Source organism: Nomascus leucogenys, chromosome 18, assembly GCF_006542625.1.
Source record: "Nomascus leucogenys isolate Asia chromosome 18, Asia_NLE_v1, whole genome shotgun sequence".
Lineage (NCBI taxonomy): Eukaryota > Metazoa > Chordata > Mammalia > Primates > Hylobatidae > Nomascus > Nomascus leucogenys.
In genome coordinates, this window is record NC_044398.1 from 8,395,649 (window position 1) to 8,414,360 (window position 18,712).

General features: G+C 38.4%; 1 protein-coding gene across 1 annotated transcript; it reads left to right on the forward strand.

Annotated features, from left to right (window-relative positions):
- Positions 1 to 1,246: 1,246 nt before the first annotated feature.
- TFAM (transcription factor A, mitochondrial) lies at positions 1,247 to 15,088 on the forward strand. The gene is made up of 7 exons (XM_030798367.1): positions 1,247 to 1,497; positions 2,073 to 2,191; positions 4,021 to 4,091; positions 4,501 to 4,650; positions 6,601 to 6,696; positions 10,221 to 10,277; positions 10,791 to 15,088. The coding sequence occupies exons 1-7, from the start codon at positions 1,397 to 1,399 to the stop codon at positions 10,935 to 10,937; spliced, it is 741 nt and encodes a 246-aa protein (XP_030654227.1). The 5' UTR covers positions 1,247 to 1,396; the 3' UTR covers positions 10,938 to 15,088.
- The last annotated feature ends 3,624 nt before the right edge of the window (positions 15,089 to 18,712 follow it).

Consider the following 18,712-nt stretch of genomic DNA (forward strand, 5'->3'; position numbering starts at 1 on the left):
AATGTGAGGTTTGAACAGATGACCTGGAAGGTCCCTTTCAACCCTGAGAGTCTATAAAAGGGAAGTGGTTATTACCGCTTAAAAGAAGGAGGATTAGTCCTACTTCCAGAGCCAATGTTTTCATAGTTACAGAAAGGTTAATAGACTGTCAGCTCAATATGACACTGGTAAGAAGACTGTCAGCTCAATATGACACTGGTAAGAATTTTCTGACAATTACGGCTATCTAACAGAAGAAAGGCTGTCTCAGATGGTGGTTAGCTCTGAAACAACTGGTATTTAAGGGCTGGAAGGACCCTTAGATATCTTTAGGTCTTCCTAATCTTTTTCATGCCATTGCCTATACAGAAAATGGTATTTCTATAACACAAATAAAATTATACAGCAATTTTTGACACATCAGTGTCTCAAGGCATACTTGTCACACGTTTTCAGGGCTTTGGTTGGGAAAACTGATTTAGTCTAACATCCTCGTTTTGCAGAGGGGGAAACTGAATCTTAACGAGGGAATGCAATGTTGCCAAGTCAAGACGTTAATGTTAATACTGGAACTAGAACTGAGACTAGCGACTGTGGACAACGAGCCAGTTTCCTCTGCTCAAATTAAGCAAGCTGGAGGCCAGACTGGAAGACTGCAGTAGATGGTAGAATAAATAGTAAAGCTATATTGCTTTAAATGTGGTCTCAAGACCACCGACATTAGAACTTGTTAAATTCTGGGGAACTCGCTAAAATGAAGATTAATGGGCCCCACATAGACACACGGAATTAAGCTCTGCGGTAAGGCCTTGGAATCTGCATTTTTAAGTTTGCGATTCCCCGCCTCTCCCGGTACTATTTCTGAACTCCGAGCTCCAGCCGTGGCTTGAACTGAGACGCTCCGCTGGGCGCGCAGCACCCGCCGATCGGAACTCGGGGTCCTGGATGCAGGACTGTCTGTTACGTACAGCCCTTGTGACCGTTACGGGCGGACACCGGCCAACGCCGGGTCGGGGTGAGGCCGCCGCGGTCCTTCCATCACCCTCCTGGCCCGGTAGAGGAACCCACTGCTCGGGGCGGCCGGGGCCAGAGGCGGCTCAGCAGCGCCGCCTCGAGGCCAGAGCCCTCCGCAGGCTAACGGATTGCGATTTCCCTTCATCTCCGCGGCTCCTATTCCTCCCACGCAGAGCCGCCCACCGGGGGACGCTCTCCCGCGCCTGCGCCAATTCCGCCCTGCCCCGCCCCCATCTACCGACCGGATGTTAGCAGATTTCCCATAGTGCCTGGTTAGTGGCGGGCATGATAACACACGCCGGAGGGTCGCACGCGGGTTCCAGTTGTGATTGCTGGAGTTGTTGTGTATTGCCAGGAGGCTCTCCGAGATTGGGGCCGCGTCACTGCCTCATCCGCTGGAGCGATGGCGTTTCTCCGAAGCATGTGGGGCGTGCTGAGTGCCCTGGGAAGGTCTGGAGCAGAGCTGTGCGCCGGCTGTGGAAGTCGACTGCGCTCCCCCTTCAGGTAGGCCCGCTCGCCTGTGCCGTAGGGGCAGCAGGGCCCAGGACGTCCCGGGGCTGGAATGTAGACCCTATCCTTCACTTTCTGCCCCTCGTAGGAGTTCAGAGTCACCCTGGTTCTTTGATTCAGACCTCGACCTTGCCAAGGGGACGGTGGCTTTGAGACCAGGCCTTTATTTACTCTCTTAATACCCCGTACCTTGCTTCTTGCTACCCTCCACTCGCTTCTCCCACCCCTCCTCACTGTCCAGCTTTGGATCCTTTCCGCCTCCTCTGCGAATTCGCGCCGAGTCTCCGGCCATCACCTAGGCATTGAGGAGGCGGGGCCCAGGAGCTGGAGTATAGACGCTTTCCTTCACTCCCTGCCCTTCCTAGGAGGTCAGGGCTTTGAGACTTCAGTCCGGCAGACGCTCCCCTCCGTTTAGGACAGGGCTTTAATAAGTCTCTAGCATTCTTGTTGAAAGAGTTGGATACATAGTATCTTGATGACATCTCTTATTTGGGATCTGTGTTCATATACATGTGAATATTGACAGTTAAACATCTGACACTGGTTGTTTTCTTTTTATTTATATGTAGTTTTGTGTATTTACCGAGGTGGTTTTCATCTGTCTTGGCAAGTTGTCCAAAGAAACCTATAAGTTCTTACCTTCGATTTTCTAAAGAACAACTACCCATATTTAAAGCTCAGAACCCAGGTAAGGAGTTTTGGGGCATGTAATAAAAATACCATTAAGCAGTTAAATAACAATGTTGAACTGCAGTACTAATTCAGTGACTGCAGGAACAATCATTTGATGTCTGTAAAATAGGAAGTTCTATTTTATACCAAATGGAAATGCCTTAAATATAAATGAGAACTAATAAACGGTATTTTAAAAATAACGTATAGTGTAGAAAGCACCCTAGGAAGAGGATAAAAAGGCTGAATTTGGGGCCTCGTTGCCTTTGGTCTAGAGGACCACTGATGAATTATTTTCTCTTGCCTAGCTCCTCCCTTTTCTGGCTCAGGGAATTGTTAATAAAGTTGCAACTTCTGTGGAAGCATCCATAAACTGTAAGTTCTGTAGAACTGTAAAGTTCTATGCAATTTACTGCTAATTTCAAGAGCTTTCAAGATAAGAAAGGATAAACCTTTTCATTATAGGAGTTCAGAGCCACTCTGGTTCTTTGATTCAGACCTCGACCTTGCCAAGGGGATGGTGGGTTGTAAAGGATAAATCCTTTCTTGTCTTGGGTTCCTGAAAAAAATATTTCCAGGCAGGATGTTTGTTGACTGTCTAGAAAGCCTCTCGGCGAGAATAAAAAATGTTCACATGAGGCTGTGTGAGGTGGTTCACACCTGTAATCCCAGCACTTTGGGAGGTCGAGATGGGTGGATTGCTTGAGCCCAGGAGTTCGAGAACAGCCTGGGAAACATGGAAATCCTGTCTCTACCAAAAATACAAAAATGAGGTGGGCATGGGGGCGCAGTGCTTGTAGTCCCAGCTACTTGGGAGGCTGTGGTGAGAGGATCACTGGATCCCAGGAAGTTGCGGCTGCAGTGAGCCATGATTGCTCCACTGCACTCCAGCCTGGGTGACAGAGCGAGACCCTGTCTCAAAAAACAATAATTAAAAAAAAAAAAAGCTCACATTATAGGTGAGTTAGTTTCAGAGACATGCTTAAGTACCCACATCTTTTAAATGTAAGAGTTAGTACTAACAGGTATTTTTAAAAATCAATTAATTGCACGCCATCATTCTGGTTAAGATGAAGAAGGAAGTGGAGAATAACAGATTGAATTTCGAATAGCTTGTTTCCAAATGATATTTCTGTTATTGAAATATGAGGCTGTGTTATATGAATCGAGAATGTATTTTGTTGTTAGCTTTTATAAATTTAGTAATTCCTCAAAGACTTGAAAAAGTGTTTTGCTTGAAATATGGAAGGGAAGTAAAAACTTGAAGCAATTGATCATCCAGCTTCTTAAACTAGTAGTCAGCCTGGTGCGGTGGCTCATGCCTGTAATCCCAGCACTTTGGGAGACTGAGGCAGGTGGATTGCTTGAACTCAGGAGTTTGAGGCCAGCCTGGGCAACATAGCGAAACCCTGTCTCTACAAAAAATACTAAAATTAGCTAGACATCATGGCACCTATGTGTAGTCCCAGCTACTCAGGAGGCTGAGGCAGGAGAATCACTTGAGCACAGGAGGTGGAGGTTGCATTAGGCCGAGATTGTGCCACTGCACCCCAGCCTGGGTGATGGCCTGGGTGATGGACCCTGTCTCAAAAAACAAACAAAAAAATCCTAGTAATCAAACTGTTGACTGTTTCTGGTGGTATATGTTGTACTCCTTAGTTGTTAGATAACAGACTTTTAATAATGTTGGATAAATTACTTATATTTAAATTAGTTGGATAAAGGAAAGTTAAGTCATTATATTAAGTTATGTGTGGTATGGACTGTGCTTTCCTGGATATCTTTAGAAATTAATCCTGAGATGTAAAATTGTGGCATCTTTTTTCTTTTTGTTTCATTCCATAGATACAAAAACTACAGAACTAATTAGAAGAATTGCCCAGCGTTGGAGGGAACTTCCTGATTCAAAGAAAAAAGTAAGCACATAAGTTTTCAACATTGCTGACCAGTTATTCTGCAGTTAGGAGCAACTGTTATGTCCTTTAAAGGACCAGATGGATCAGACTTCTTAAAAAATAATCTGTTATCTATAAAGAAACTTTATATCTTCTCATCTGCATAAATAATGAGAATATGGATGTATGGGGTGGAGGTGAAGAAGTGGCAGCAGTTTGAAAATGGAAGCTGATTACTCAACTCTCACCTTGATTAGTATATATAAGGAAAATGTATGTTTTAATCCATATACATCTCATCCCAGAGCACATTTTCCACCTGGTGATAAAATCTGTCTATCTGAAGTCATGCAGTTGCCTTTCCCTGGCATGTGCTATGTTGAATTTGCCACCAATGGTTTGTTGACTTACCTGGGTTTTTTATTTATAGATATATCAAGATGCTTATAAGGCGGAGTGGCAGGTATACAAAGAAGAGATAAGCAGATTTAAAGAACAGCTAACTCCAAGTCAGATTACGTCTTTGGAAAAAGAAATCATGGACAAACATTTAAAAAAGAAAGCTATGACAAAAAAAAAAGTGAGTATCATTGAAATACTTTTTTCTTATGGTAAAGAATTGAGATTTATATAACTATGAATATAGGTAGTTTTCTCTTAATAGGCAAATACAATATGGTAGAATGTCATCAGATATTCTTCAGTTAGGCAGAAATGGGATAGTTCTCTTCTGAAAAGTGAGATAGCCACTAGGACCACTTGCCATTGAGTCTGTTTGGAAATCCTTGTTGCTACTTGCAGATGTATCCACATTTAAGCTGTACAGTTAGTAGAACAGTAATGGAAACTACAAGAACAGAGTTAATGAAACAGTCAAACCAGGAGTAGCAAGAATCTTTGCTTCTGAGTCTTCTTTAGAATAACATATTAATTTGAATTATTCTATAGATTATGGTGAGTTTGATATGGAATATTGCTGAGTAGACTGCATTAATTCATTAACACATCAGAAAAATGCCAATTTATCTAATCAATTAATTGCCTTTAGGATGGAATTCTTTTTTTTTCTTCTTCAAAGAAATAACTATTAAAAACCTCACATGGTTCAAAATTTGTAGTTCCTAGCTTAATGTATTAATTCACATAAATGTCATCATTTGAAATTTAGACATTTTTTTCACAGAGCTAGTATTAGTTGTGAGGTGGTCAGTTTGCTAGTCATGTACCTACGCTATTACAAAATGATCATCAGAGTTAAAACTATTTCTTTGAAAGACTAGATTACAGCCTTGAATGTGAGATGCCAATGCATCTTTCCCCGACCCTAATATTTTAAGCTGTCCTAGCACTAGGGTTGAGGACCCACCCATTTTCGAGACCATGATGCCGCTGCTTTAGGGTGGCTGATCTAATCAGTAAAAGGGAGCCAGAAAGATACTAAGAGTGAAAAATAGAATGTCTACATAAGGATGGTGTTGGGAAGAGTGATTACTAAAGTATATCCTCCCTCTTTCATTCTCCCTTCCTCCTTAATGCACTCAGCCCACTGTGCTAAGAGTAGAGAGGACGAGAAACAAGAATTGGACATTTATAAAGTTTCCCTTGTCATTCTCTCTTTCTTTTGTAATTGTTCTTGACTCCCAGTACCAACTAGTTCAGAGATCAAGTGAGAAGTGTGAGGACTAGGAAGTTACAAGTAAAACCCTCAGGAGAGAAATCCCTAGTGATAACTCTAGAAACAAAGAGGGAAATAGTTAAGTTGTAAAGTGCTTGGAGTCTATAGTAGTTTCAATACTCAGTGACTGAGAGATTCAGGAATAAGAAACTAAATCAGAGGAGCCCTACTTATAGTTATGAATAAAAGTTGAATTTGTTACTGATTATAGCCAAATTGCTATTAAGAGCCACAGAATTTTATAAATTACAGGTACTACTTACTATCCAAATTCAGAAACTTAAGTTTGATAATGCAATATCACTCCCTGAACTCAGAAATTAAACTGATAGTAAGGGATACTTATATTCTTTTCCATAGTTTCTTCCCTTTTGGTAACTAGTAAAACGAATTTAACACAACTATGGAGCTTTAAAGGTGGAGACATTCAGGGAATGGAATGAGATGAAAGATTATTAAACAAATAGTCCATTGTTCTTGGGTTGTGGTGGAAGCATGCAGTGATTTGGTAAAGGGGACAGTAGTATCTTACAAGGATGAACCTAAGATTGTTTTATCTTTTAAAAAGGTTTTGTACATATATATTCAGTTATTTAGTTCATGGAGACTATGAGAATAATAGGTAAAGGAAATGGTTTTGTATGGAAAATAGCTGGTGAAATCTAATATAATTTTCAGAACAGTGCTGTCAAAAAAATTCTGACCGCAAGATATAATAATCACACTGTATAAGAATCATAACATTCACTTTAAGGAATAATCTGTAATGCATAGTAGTGAATAAAGTTTCTGTAGGTAAAATTAAGTCTCATGGAGGTTAACACTATTTCTGACTCTCCAATTTTTTAAATTCAGGAGTTAACACTGCTTGGAAAACCAAAAAGACCTCGTTCAGCTTATAACGTTTATGTAGCTGAAAGATTCCAAGAAGCTAAGGGTGATTCACCACAGGTAAAGCTGAAATATATTTTTGTTTAATTTTTAAAATATTTAGACAGGAAAAGTCTAGAGTGCCAGGTGTCAGGTAGTGAAGAAAAGTAGTGAATATCCAGACAGTAAACTCTTTTGATAAGGCCCTCTTTAAATAAAAATCTTTTTTCTTACCATATACAATCAATTTGGGTATGTAGTTGCCAACACATACATACATACATTGCCAACTTTTAAATTTAAATACTTAACATTTTTTTTGATATGTAGGGATGTTAAAGTTCTTCTGGAGGCTTTTCTGCTCCAGCAGTTCTTAACTGTTTTACAATCACTAGAAAGAATGAGAGTAGAGCTGCAATATTTTCTATAGGGAATTGATTGCAACTTATTGCTTCATTTATATCTTTTAATAAAATTTTGGTTATGCCCATAGGGATATGTTATACATGTGAATGTCATCATATCAGTGTGTCAAAGAAAAAAGAAAGCTTGTCAATCCCTGCTGTGGCTTAGTCTTTCCTATTTTTTTGCTTCTTAGAAGCTCCAAATGGGCAATTGCTTTTTTTCTTTTATCATATGACATGGTAAGAGAAATCGATGTTTAGATCCTTACCCACGTTAATCTAAGATGAAGTTTTTGGCACTCTGCCTTCAGGATTATTATATCTGTAGTTCACTTTACAAATTCTGTTTCCATATCCCTAAATAACATTTGTATATTGTTGCTTCTTGATTTTTTTTTAACTTTAATCATTGTTTATCTTACGCTTTAAGCATTACCTACCACCGTTTAAGCTAGACATTTAACTGTCATCCCACTGTTGTCATGTTTCGATTCCCCTACCTCCCAATATAGTTAAAATTTTGGTTAGTTCGGTATTGTGTGTTTATGTTAGGTTGGTGCAAAAGTAATTGTGGTCTTTGCCATTAAAAGTAATGGCAAACGTAATGGCAAACACAGCAGTTACTTTTGCACCAACCTAATAGTATTAGGATTATGATTATGTAAGCTGTATTCACAGCTGAGCTATGTCATATGCTATGATTATTTTTTCTTTCTTACAAAACTTATTTTCCCTGAAGTTGCTTATGTCTTTGTTTGTTCCCTTAGTTTTTTTTTTTTTTTTTTGTACTTACCAATAATTCACCCTCAAACTCCTCAGTATTCACCAGCTTTTAGTAAATTTAGGATATATTTTTCTTTCAGTTTAACTCAGAAAACTGGGGTTTGTTCCAGTGTGACTGTTGCCTTCTAATCCTAGTATACAGCTAACATCTTGAGATCTCCTTCATTATCCTTGTGGTGCTGCTTTTGCTTCTGTTGTTTACTTTTTTGGTTTACTCTGATTCTTGTTAGCATCTTTCCCAGTAAGGGTGCATGGGAGATTAAATTTTTGAGTTTTGCATGTCTGAAAATGTCTGTATCCTCACATTCACTTGTTAGACTGGGCATAGAATTCTAGTTTGGAAAACATATTTCTTCAAAATGTAAAAATTCCTTTTCTTCTACCTTATTGTACTGCTTTTGAGAAATTTGAAACTGTTCTGATTATTGGTCCTTTGAATGTGATCTGGTGCTTTTTTTTTCCTCCCCTTTAGAACTCCTGCTACTTGTATATGCATCTTCTGAGCTGGTCCTCTAATTTTCTTATTTTTTCCATACTGTTTTCCTTTAGCCTTCTTGCCTTTTTTTGTTTGTTTGTTTTTCCTGAACTGCTGGATACATTTTAACTTAATCTCTCTGCTTTTAGCATGGTGCCATTTCCTTCAACTGTACCTGTACCTGGTTTTCACAGAGTGACACTATTTTACTCTCCAGAGAGGATAAATGTCCTAAAATTTGCCATGGTAGAAATTTAACCTCTTTTTTTTTTTTTTTTTTTTTTTTTTTTTTGAGACAGGCAGCCTGTTATACCCGCTGGAGTGCAGTGGCACTATCTCAGCTCACTGCAGCCTCTGCCTTCTGGGCCCAAGCAATTTTCCCACCTCAACCTCTTGAGTAGCTAGGTCTACAGACATGTGCCACCAAGCCTGGCTAATTTTTTGGGTATTTTGTGGAGATGGGGTCTCACCATATTACCCCAGGCTGGTCTTGAATTCCTGAGCTCAGGTGATCCACCCACCTCAGCCTCTCAAAGTGCTGAGATTACAGGTGTGAGCCACTGTGCCTGACCCAACCTCTGTGTATTCTTTTTGAGTCGGAGTCTCACTCTGTGGCCCAGGCTGGAGTGCAGCGGCGCAATCTTGGCTCACTGCAACCTGCGTCTCCTGGGTTCAAGCGATTCTCCTGCCTCAGCCTCCCTAGTAGCTGGGACCACAGGCACGTGCCACCACGCTTGGCTAATTTTTTTATGTTTTTAGTAGAGATGGGGTTTCACCATGTTGGCCAAGCTGGTCTCGAACTCCTGACCTCATAATCTGCCTGCCTCGGCCTCCCGAAGTTCTGGGATTACAGGCGTGAGCCACCGCACCTGGCCCTAATCTCTTTTTAAACAGTCTTTCAGCCAATCTTGTGTTTAACCTTAGCTTCACCTGTTTTACACCTATCTGGTGCTGCCAATTCCTAAGATATTTGGGAATTCTGTATCGTAAATCAAGTTGCTTTTAGGTTTTCTTCACTGTCAGTTTAACAATTAGCTTTCTTTTGTCAGCTAAGTCAGTTACCACTAATGCATCTGCTTTTCAGCTCCCAGAATTTTATGTTGATAGTGCCCTCTTCTGTTCTTTGTTCATGTGAGTTTATCCTTTAAAAAGATTTCTTTGTTTAATGAGATTTTAGGGAGAGGAAAAGTAAACATCTTTGGCTGGGCACAGTGGCTCATGCCTCTAATCCTAACAATTTGGGAAGCTGGGGTGGGAGAGTTGCTTGATTCCAGGAGTTCAAGACCAGCCCTGGGCAACGTGGTAAGACCCCATCTTTACAAAAAAGTTTTTAAAAAAATTAACCAGGCATGGTGGTGCATACCTGTGGTCCCAGCTACTCCAGAAGTTGAGACAGGAGGATCACTTGAGCCCAGGAGATCAGGGCTGCAGTGAGCTGTGATCATACCACTGCATTCCCACCTGAGTGAGTGAGACCTTGTCTCAAAAAAAAAAAATTCTATCCCTTTAATTTTATAAATGAAGAGCCAAGCCCAAGGGAGGTAAAGTGACCTTTTCCAGGTCATATAATTAAGTTCAACTAAGTAGACTTACTAGACTTGTGTTGTATTGTTCTTACTACTGTATCTAAACACTGAAGCACAGATTTTCAAATAAAACCTAAAGCTACAGGGAAGGAATAAAAACAGACTTTGAAGTTAGTTTATGACAACACATAGATTATACCTGAATATTAAGATTTCTGAATCAAAAATATGTACCTTCATTCAATTCATTTTTGTAAATTGTAACAGTTTGATAGTTTTTCTTTAGAGAGAAAAGATGTTAAGAATTGATGAGGCTTTGCCTGTAATTCTTGGTATCTTGAGTTTTTGTTGGAATGAATAATAAAGGTCACTGAAGTCCCCATATCTACCTTAACTTAAACATATATTGTTTTACAGGAAAAGCTGAAGACTGTAAAGGAAAACTGGAAAAATCTGTCTGACTCTGAAAAGGAAGTGAGTGTTATGGTTGTTAGTCTCAAGTGTCTACTTAGGATATCTGTGAGAGAATGTATTAGGGCAAGGCTTGATTCATGTGAAGACAACCTTGTATTACTAATAATATAAGTATTCTAAAATTATTTTCGTATTCTCAGAACCAGTTTGGCATTTTTCTCTTGGTAGTTTGTGTCTGCAAATAAAATTGGTATTTGAAACTACAGCACTCATAAGCCTGAGTGTCCACTGTATTTAGTGGCAATCATACCCTGCTGCTGCCCCCTTTCTGCATCTCAAGATCTGAACTTGTAACAATTTCATTCAAAGAGATAAGTCTGTCTGTTAACATTTTCCTCATGTAACTTTTATCTCTGGAAAATATTTCTTCTCCAATCTGCCTTTATACATGTAGAAGGGTAATGTAATTTCTAAAGTATATATAGAAGCATTCCAGAAATTAATTGCTATTTTAAATAATCATTTTATCTCAAAAAATAAGTAAATCGTTTTAACAGTTATGCTTTTTCTCAGTTATATATTCGGCATGCTAAAGAGGACGAAACTCGTTATCATAATGAAATGAAGTGTTGGGAAGAACAAATGATTGAAGTTGGACGAAAGGATCTTCTACGTCGCACAATAAAGCAACGACGAAAATATGGTGCTGAGGAGTGTTAAAAGTAGAAGATTGAGATGTGTTCACAATGGATAGGCACAGGAAACCAGTTAGGTCTCAATACCTGAAGCCATTGTAAAATTAAGAAAGGATAAAGTTGGTAAACCTTTTATATTCAGTATCTTTTTATTCAGCTCATGGACTTCTGCCAGTGTAATACTTGCTTTGGAAAACCCAGATAAAGGTTCATGCAAAATTTATTTTGTGTTTAGGAACTACTGAGGATCAGAGTAATCCATGCAAATGTGAATCATTTTACCTTTGACAAAGGTAAATCAGACTATGAAGTTTTTTTTTATACAGGATGATGACTATGGAAAGAGTATTCTTGTTTCCTTATATTATGGAGGCAGGAATTTTGTTTTCAAAATTGTTACAAATTGTAGAAGCCACAGTATTCTGTGATGTAAATGTGCATTTTTCAAAAAGCAGGCAGAACTCATCTAGGTAAATTACAGTTCCTAGGTATAATTCACATTATATTCAGAGTTGATGGTTGTACACGTAAGTGATTGCTGGTTTTAGTTGCAACTTTGTATAAAAGGGACTGAGAAATTTATAAACTTTTTTCTTACTGTCTTTTTTCTAAAGTAAAAACTAAGAAATTATGTGCCAGATTTATGCATATTATTTTATGTTGCATAGAATAAAATTTTTAATCTTTAATTTTACATTTCCTAAATATATTTTAAGATGAAACATTTGTTTTATAGCTTTTCCCTTTAAGTAAGGAATTTTATTTTTTTCTGAATTATTTTCTCTCATGTGAGTATATTGATCCAGAAAGAAAACTTCTATTATATATGTTTTAAAACGAGAAATCTAAAAATCGAGAAGTCTCCAAAGTCTCTGGAATTTGAAACACTTTGCATAACGTATAAAAGCCTGTTTAAGAGACAGCCAACTATGGCCTGTGGGTCAAATCCAGCCTGCTGCCTGCTTTTTATGGCCTGTGAGCTAGGAATTGTGTTTATAATTTTAAATGTTTTTTAAAAAGACTTGTATGATACGTGAAAATTAACATGAATATTTAGTGTTCATAAAGTTTGTTGGAACACAACCAAGATCATTCTTTTACGTGTCTATGGCTGCTTTTCTGTGGCAGAGTAGCTGCCACAGAAACTATAGCCCACAAAGCCTGATATTTACTGTCTGTCCGTTTACAGAAAAAATTGATCAACCCATGGTCTGTAGTACAGTGTGATATGACTACTGTTCCAATGTATTGAAGTGTTGGGATAGTTTTTTCAACTGTTTTCAGATATTCTTGTTTTAGAATCATTGTCACCTTTAAGAGGAAAAAGGTCATCACTAGATAAGCTAAACAAATTGTTGCTTCTCAGTGTTAGCAAGGAAAATAATCTAGTTTCAAATTACATTGCAGTATAATGAAAAAGATCCATATACTGTGGAATGATATTCTTTTAAAATTATTTGCTATGGCTTAGTAAAAATGTACTTTTTCCAGTTAGCACATATCACAAAAACCTTTCACTGTAGTTGAAAGCCATCTTTCTTTAGCATTTGTTTATCCTTTTAGGAGAGTCAAGCAAAGGTTTTCACCACTTGTTTGAGCAGAATAATTCTCATCAGTTCACAGGTATAGGATAACTCAATTTATATGCACTTTATACGTTATGCAAAATATTTAGAAATTGTAGATTCTAGATCTCCAGGAAGACTTTGATGTCACAAAAAGATGACTTGTTATATGCTGAGCTTGACAAAGGTAGGAACGGAAGAGAAAAATAATAGCTTATAAGGAAAGATGAGGCTTTAAATATATAAAGTTGGATATTTAAAAATAACTTTTCCCTGTGGGTGCTTCTTGCTCTGGGTGCAGACAGGACAGTGTCGGCCATTGGTGAAATAGATAGGATGGGTTTGAGGCCAGAGCAGTCTGGGAGTAGGGGGAAAGAGAAGGAGGTGTGCTAGTGTCTATCACAGGCTTTCTCAATTAGGTTTGCAGGAGAAAATTCAGCCCTAAGTCCCTGCGTCATCTAGAATGGTACTAATTATGTACAGTCCTTAGGAGAATGGAGAAAATCGTAACTCAAGTCATCGACTCAATTCTGTTCTCTTCAGATGAGCTCAGAGAGCACATAGAGTGTTTGTAATGAGTGGTATGTAATGATTGAGATAGAGGAATGAGTTACATAAACATCTTGGGACAAATGCAGCATAAAAAACATCTTTGTAGTTACCCTGCGGGGAAATTTCCTCTGGGTTCTTTTAACATTAACTACCCATATTATTTTATACTTAACATTCATATCATACCTTCCCAAATATATTGGGAAGTTCAGTGTTAAGTATGTTTCTCAAGTACTTAACAACTTAATATAGGGAGGAAAGGTGTAAACAGTGAAAAAAGTTAGAGCAAAACTATTTTATGGTAATTTTATGGTAATATCAAATTGTATTTGGTTCTCTGTTTCTAAAATAATGTAATTTTTAATATTTTAGATAATGGGATAACCCGGTTTCCAAGCCTTTTTTTTCCCCTGACACCCAGAATACACACTGGATCCAAGCCTTTCTTAAACTTCAGTACATGTGGAAGACTGGCATGCCATATACCAAATGCCATTCAGCTGTAACAGTATATACAGATTTTCTCTTATAAAGAATAAGAACATCATAACCAACGACCACTCATATGAAGTCTTGTGTGTGTGTGTGTGTGTGTGTGTTTGTGTGTGTGTGTGTGTGTGTTTGTGTGGTAAGAGTCTCATTATGTTGCTCAGCCTGGAGGGCATGGGGTGATCTTGGCTCATTGCAGCCTTGACCTCCTGGGCTCAAGTGATCCTTCCGAGTAGTTGGGACTACAGTAGGTGCACACCACCATGCCTGGCTAATTTTTCTATTTTTTTATCGAGATGGGATCTTGCTATGTTGCCCAGGCTGGTCAAACCCCTGGCATCAAGCGTTCCTCCTTCCTTGGCCTCCTTAAGTGCTGGGATTATAGGTGTGAACCACCATGCTTGACCATAAAGCCTTACTATTTTTTGGAGACACAGTCTTGCCCTGTCCAAGCTGGAATGCAGTGACGTGATCATGGCTCACTGCAGCCTTGAACTCCCAGGCTCAAGAGATCCCATCTTAGCCTCCTGAATAGCTGGGATTATAGGTGTAAACCATCATGGCTTGCTATTACTTTTTAGACTTTTGTTAATTTGATCCAACAAAGTAGTTGCTGTAGGAGCTGAGTGTTAGAAGGAAAGATGCTGAAGAAATGAAATCAAGCAGGGTGTATACTGTCATGAATAGTCATACAGTAGTTTTTATACTTTTGTTCTTTGGAGTACCAATGTTAGGTTTTATAAAAGTAATTTGATGAGGGGAAAGGGTTGTGTATTTATTTTGCTTTCTGATGTTTGCTTAAATACCGTGTACATATTCAGCTTACTATAATTCTGTAATTACGCTATTGCGTTTGGCTAACTCCTTTTTTGGAAACGTCTTTTTTTTTGTACAAGGCATATGTTTTTACTAATTGCTCTGAATGTGTATATTTAGATTTCTGAATTGAAAAAAAATAGTAGCATACAGTAAGTAGATATAAAGTAATTAGAACACGTTCTTGATTTTTCTGGTGTTTTCTGTACTAAAATTTATCACCACCAGGTTGTGCTAAAACAGCAGGAAGTTTTTATATTGCGAGTGACAGTAGCCATTATTTCTCTTAATTTTACCAACATTTACTATAAGAATATTCTCTCCCTCTTTTCTCCGCTCACAGCCACTCTCCCTCCTTCTCTTCATAACATCAAACTATCACAGACAAATCTGAAAATGTTACAAGCACAGACTACATTGTATGTTTTGAAATTTTAGAACAGTAATGTTCTTTTTAAAATTGAACTTCTGCAGAGAGTAAGAAAATGAATACATTGATTACTTTAAATTTGTAAAGCTTTCCAAAGTAAAACCATACAAAGCTTGTGTCAGTCTCTCTCATTGTTCACAAATAAAGGACTTTTGTTAATTGATGAAATCACTTATTATATTCGATATGAAATATATAAAACATAAAACCATTCTCTAATACATTTCAGAATGTTTCACTGGTTACAGGAGCCAGTAAATAAAGTTGACTCTAAACAAGAATTTTAAATAAACTAAACATTTTTTAATCACCGAGCATCATTTATATATTGGTTTCTGATTTACATATGTGATGTCTAAGAAAATCTCTGACTTTATTCTTTTTTGCCTGTATTAATTTAAAATTTATCCCATTTTGTCTCCCCCTTCCCACAAATCAGGTATACAATGGGGGAAGAGGGAAAGGAGTACATAGTTTTGACACAGTAACCTTTTATTATATAGGTTACCAACTGCTAGCCTTCATATTTTTAGAAAGGGCAGTTTTGATTAGACCCATCTATGAGGTTCTGTTTTTTTTTACTGGAAATTTCATGTGTTAAATGTTGGGTAGGATTAAGTGATGAGACGACGGGTCCGAATTTATCAATCATTGAGAAGTGTTGAAGTATTACCGACCATCTTACTCATTTCTGTATTTTTTCCCCTCAGTCACCAGTCAGAACAGGTCATCAGTAGTTGTGTAACCAAGATGAACAGGAACCTTGGTGTCAGTGGATACTTAGTGATGCCAGTAGTTTTTCCAAGCTTCAATTTATACTGTGACTATCAGGTAATATTTAGATGGGGGTAATGGACACTTTTTTAAAGTATAGGAATTTTCTCTTTATGCTGACATAAGTAACATCTGATGTTATAGAAGCTTAGGATCAAATATTAATTGGACTGAAATAGTTCAGAATATTTTCCCAAAATGATTTCCTCCCACTCAGTTTTTACTTTTGCAGAGCTTCTAATTACCATTTGTAGTAACCTGAATGACAATAAAGTGGTGAAAAAAAGATTTGAAATGGTGAAACTGCCTTCTTCCAGATATCATTCAGGTGACTAAAATGCAAAACCAAGTACAGTAGACAAATAATAGCAACACTAGAAAACAAGAAATACTACCGTCAATAGAGCAGCAATTTCTAGGTATTTTTGGAAGACAGGAGGGACATAGGGATTGACAGGTGTTTGTTGGTGTCAGTTGTGAGCAAACCACGTAAGATGAGTGAAGCAGAAATGGAGAGTTCTCACCAATTCTGAGTAGTGAGGGCTAGTAACAAAGATTAACCCTAAGGTGGGTGGAGATGGGTGTGTGGTGGCTGGTTCCTGTAGTCCCAGCTACTCAGGAGGCTGAGATGGGAGGATCACTTGACCTAGGAGTTCAAGTCAAGCCTGGGCAACGTGGCGGGACCCTATCTTTAAAAAAAAAAAAAAAAAAAAAAAAGGCCCTTAAAGTGGTTGGAGAGAAATTACAGGGTGCATGGGGCAGGAGAGGGGTAGGTATGAGTAGATACAAGGTTTGCTTTTTTCTCCCCGGTGAATATTTTACTCAAAACTGAGGAAAGTAGAGTGATACGCTACTGCAGAATAGGTTTTTGTTTTTTTTTTTTTTCAAGCCAGGTGCTGTGATTCTCAATTATGGCTGAGTAGAATCAACTGTCAGTGCATGCAGATAGCTGGGCCAGAATCTGGAGGGTGGAACTGGCCATTTAAAAAAGTTCTTTAGGTTAAATAATGTGGAGCTAGCATTGGTGGGAGTAGTGTTATAACTCAGAGCTTCCTAACTTCCTAAGGAATCATGTATATGGCAATCTTACACTTGTATGTCTTTGTTATAGCCATGCTAGTGGATGTGAAGTAGCTCATGATTTTGATGTGTTTACATTCTGACTAATGATGTTGAGCATTTTTTAATGAGCTTCTTGGCCACTTGTATGTCTTTGGAAAAATATCTATTCCAGTTCTTTGCCCATTTTGAAATAGGTTATCTCATTTATTACAGTTTCAGGAGTTCTGTATATATAATAGACATAAAGCCACTATAAAATAAATTAATTACAAATATTTTCTCCCATTCCAGGAATTGTTTTTTCACTTTATTGATGGTATCAGTTGCAGCACAACAATTTTAATTTTGATGGGGTCCATTTTATCTATTTCATTTTGTTGCTTGTGCTTTTGGTGTCATATCCAAGAGACCATTGCAAAATCGAAGATTATGAAGATTTACCCCCAGTATTTTCTTCTGTTTTATAGTTTTAGCTCTTACGTGTAGGTCTGTCCATTTTGAGTTAATTTTTGTGTATGATGTGAGATAGGTGTCTAGCTTCATTCTTTCACTTGTGGATATCTGTTTTCCTAGCACCATTTGTTGAAAAGATTATTTTTTCTCTGTTGAATTGTCTTGACACCCGTGTGAAAAATCAATTGACCACAGATCTACGGGTTTATATCTGAAGTCTCAATTCTATTACATTGATTTATATGTCATCTTTATGCTGGTACCACACTGTCTTGACTACTGTAATTATAAGTTTTATAATAGGAAATCTGAGATCTCCGACTTTGATTTTTTTGAAGATTGTTTTAACTATTCTGGATCTCTTTCATATTCATCTGAATTTTAGGATCAGCTTGTCAATTTCTGTAAAGAAACCAGCTGGGTTTTGATTGGGATATGTTGGATCTGTAATTAAAGTTGGTGCTTTTCTATATTAGTTTCTAGTATTCTGTGTCATCAATGGCATCTTCATATTAACTTGCATATGGAAGATTATAAATTTGTTCTCTACATAATTTTGGAGCATGATTGTGGGCTAACCTGCCAGCAAGAGTGGCTACTATGCAGCTGATAGTCTTCTGTATTTGTGGAAAGGCAGGAGAAGCAGCACGTTCAATTGCCTCATGTTGGGATGGAGAGAATTCGGTTGATTCAAGAGATATTTAAGAGGTTGAATCCACAGGACTTGGTAATTGATGGGGTGTGAGAGATAAGGTAGAGAAAGATAGAAAAGGTTATGCTTAAGTTTCTTTGGGCAGCCACGATGGGGAATGTTGAAGAAGGAGCTGAATTCCTTCAACTTGATCATTTCTCTACCTAGACCTATAGATTTCCGGTCTCTCTAGGTTATTGTATTCAGGGCTCCAGAGGCAGAACAAGGCCAGGATTTAGGATGCAGGCATGCATACAAAAATATGTTAAAGCTGGAAGGGTTGATAGAGTTACTACATTAGGCATACCCAAGGCTTTATTTATACAGAGACAAACATAAGAGCTCTGAATGTATCCAAAGAAATCAGAGCTTGTATCCAAGCACATCACTGCTATTGGGGACAGAAAGGTGAGGCATCAGTACTATAAGTGACAGCAGACAACCTGAGATGTCAGTGTAGGCAGAAGTTAGGCTGGGGTCTCCAGAATCAGATGTTCAACTGACAGCAAGTGTGAAGGAGGACTTTGTCAGGGAGAACTGGGATCAGTTTCCAGAACCAGCAGAGTAGAATAAATAACATCATCTACCTGGAGTCTGAAGTTCATCCAAACTAGTGTTTATCAAAGAAATTTTAAGAATCATCCATAAAACATGTAAGATGGGCCGGGCGCGGTGGCTCACGCTTGTAATCCCAGCACTTTGGGAGGCCGAGGCGGGCAGATCATGAGGTCAGGAGATCGAGACCACGGTGAAACCCCGTGTCTACTAAAAAATACAAAAAATTAGCCGGGCATGGTGGCGGGCGCCTGTAGTCCCAGCTACTCGGAGAGGCTGAAGCAGGAGAATGGCATGAACCCGGGAGGCGGAGCTTGCAGTGAGCCGAGATTGTGCCACTGCACTCCAGCCTGGGCGACAGAACAAGACTCCGTCTCAAAAAAAAAAAAAAAAAAAAAACATGTAAGATGGAA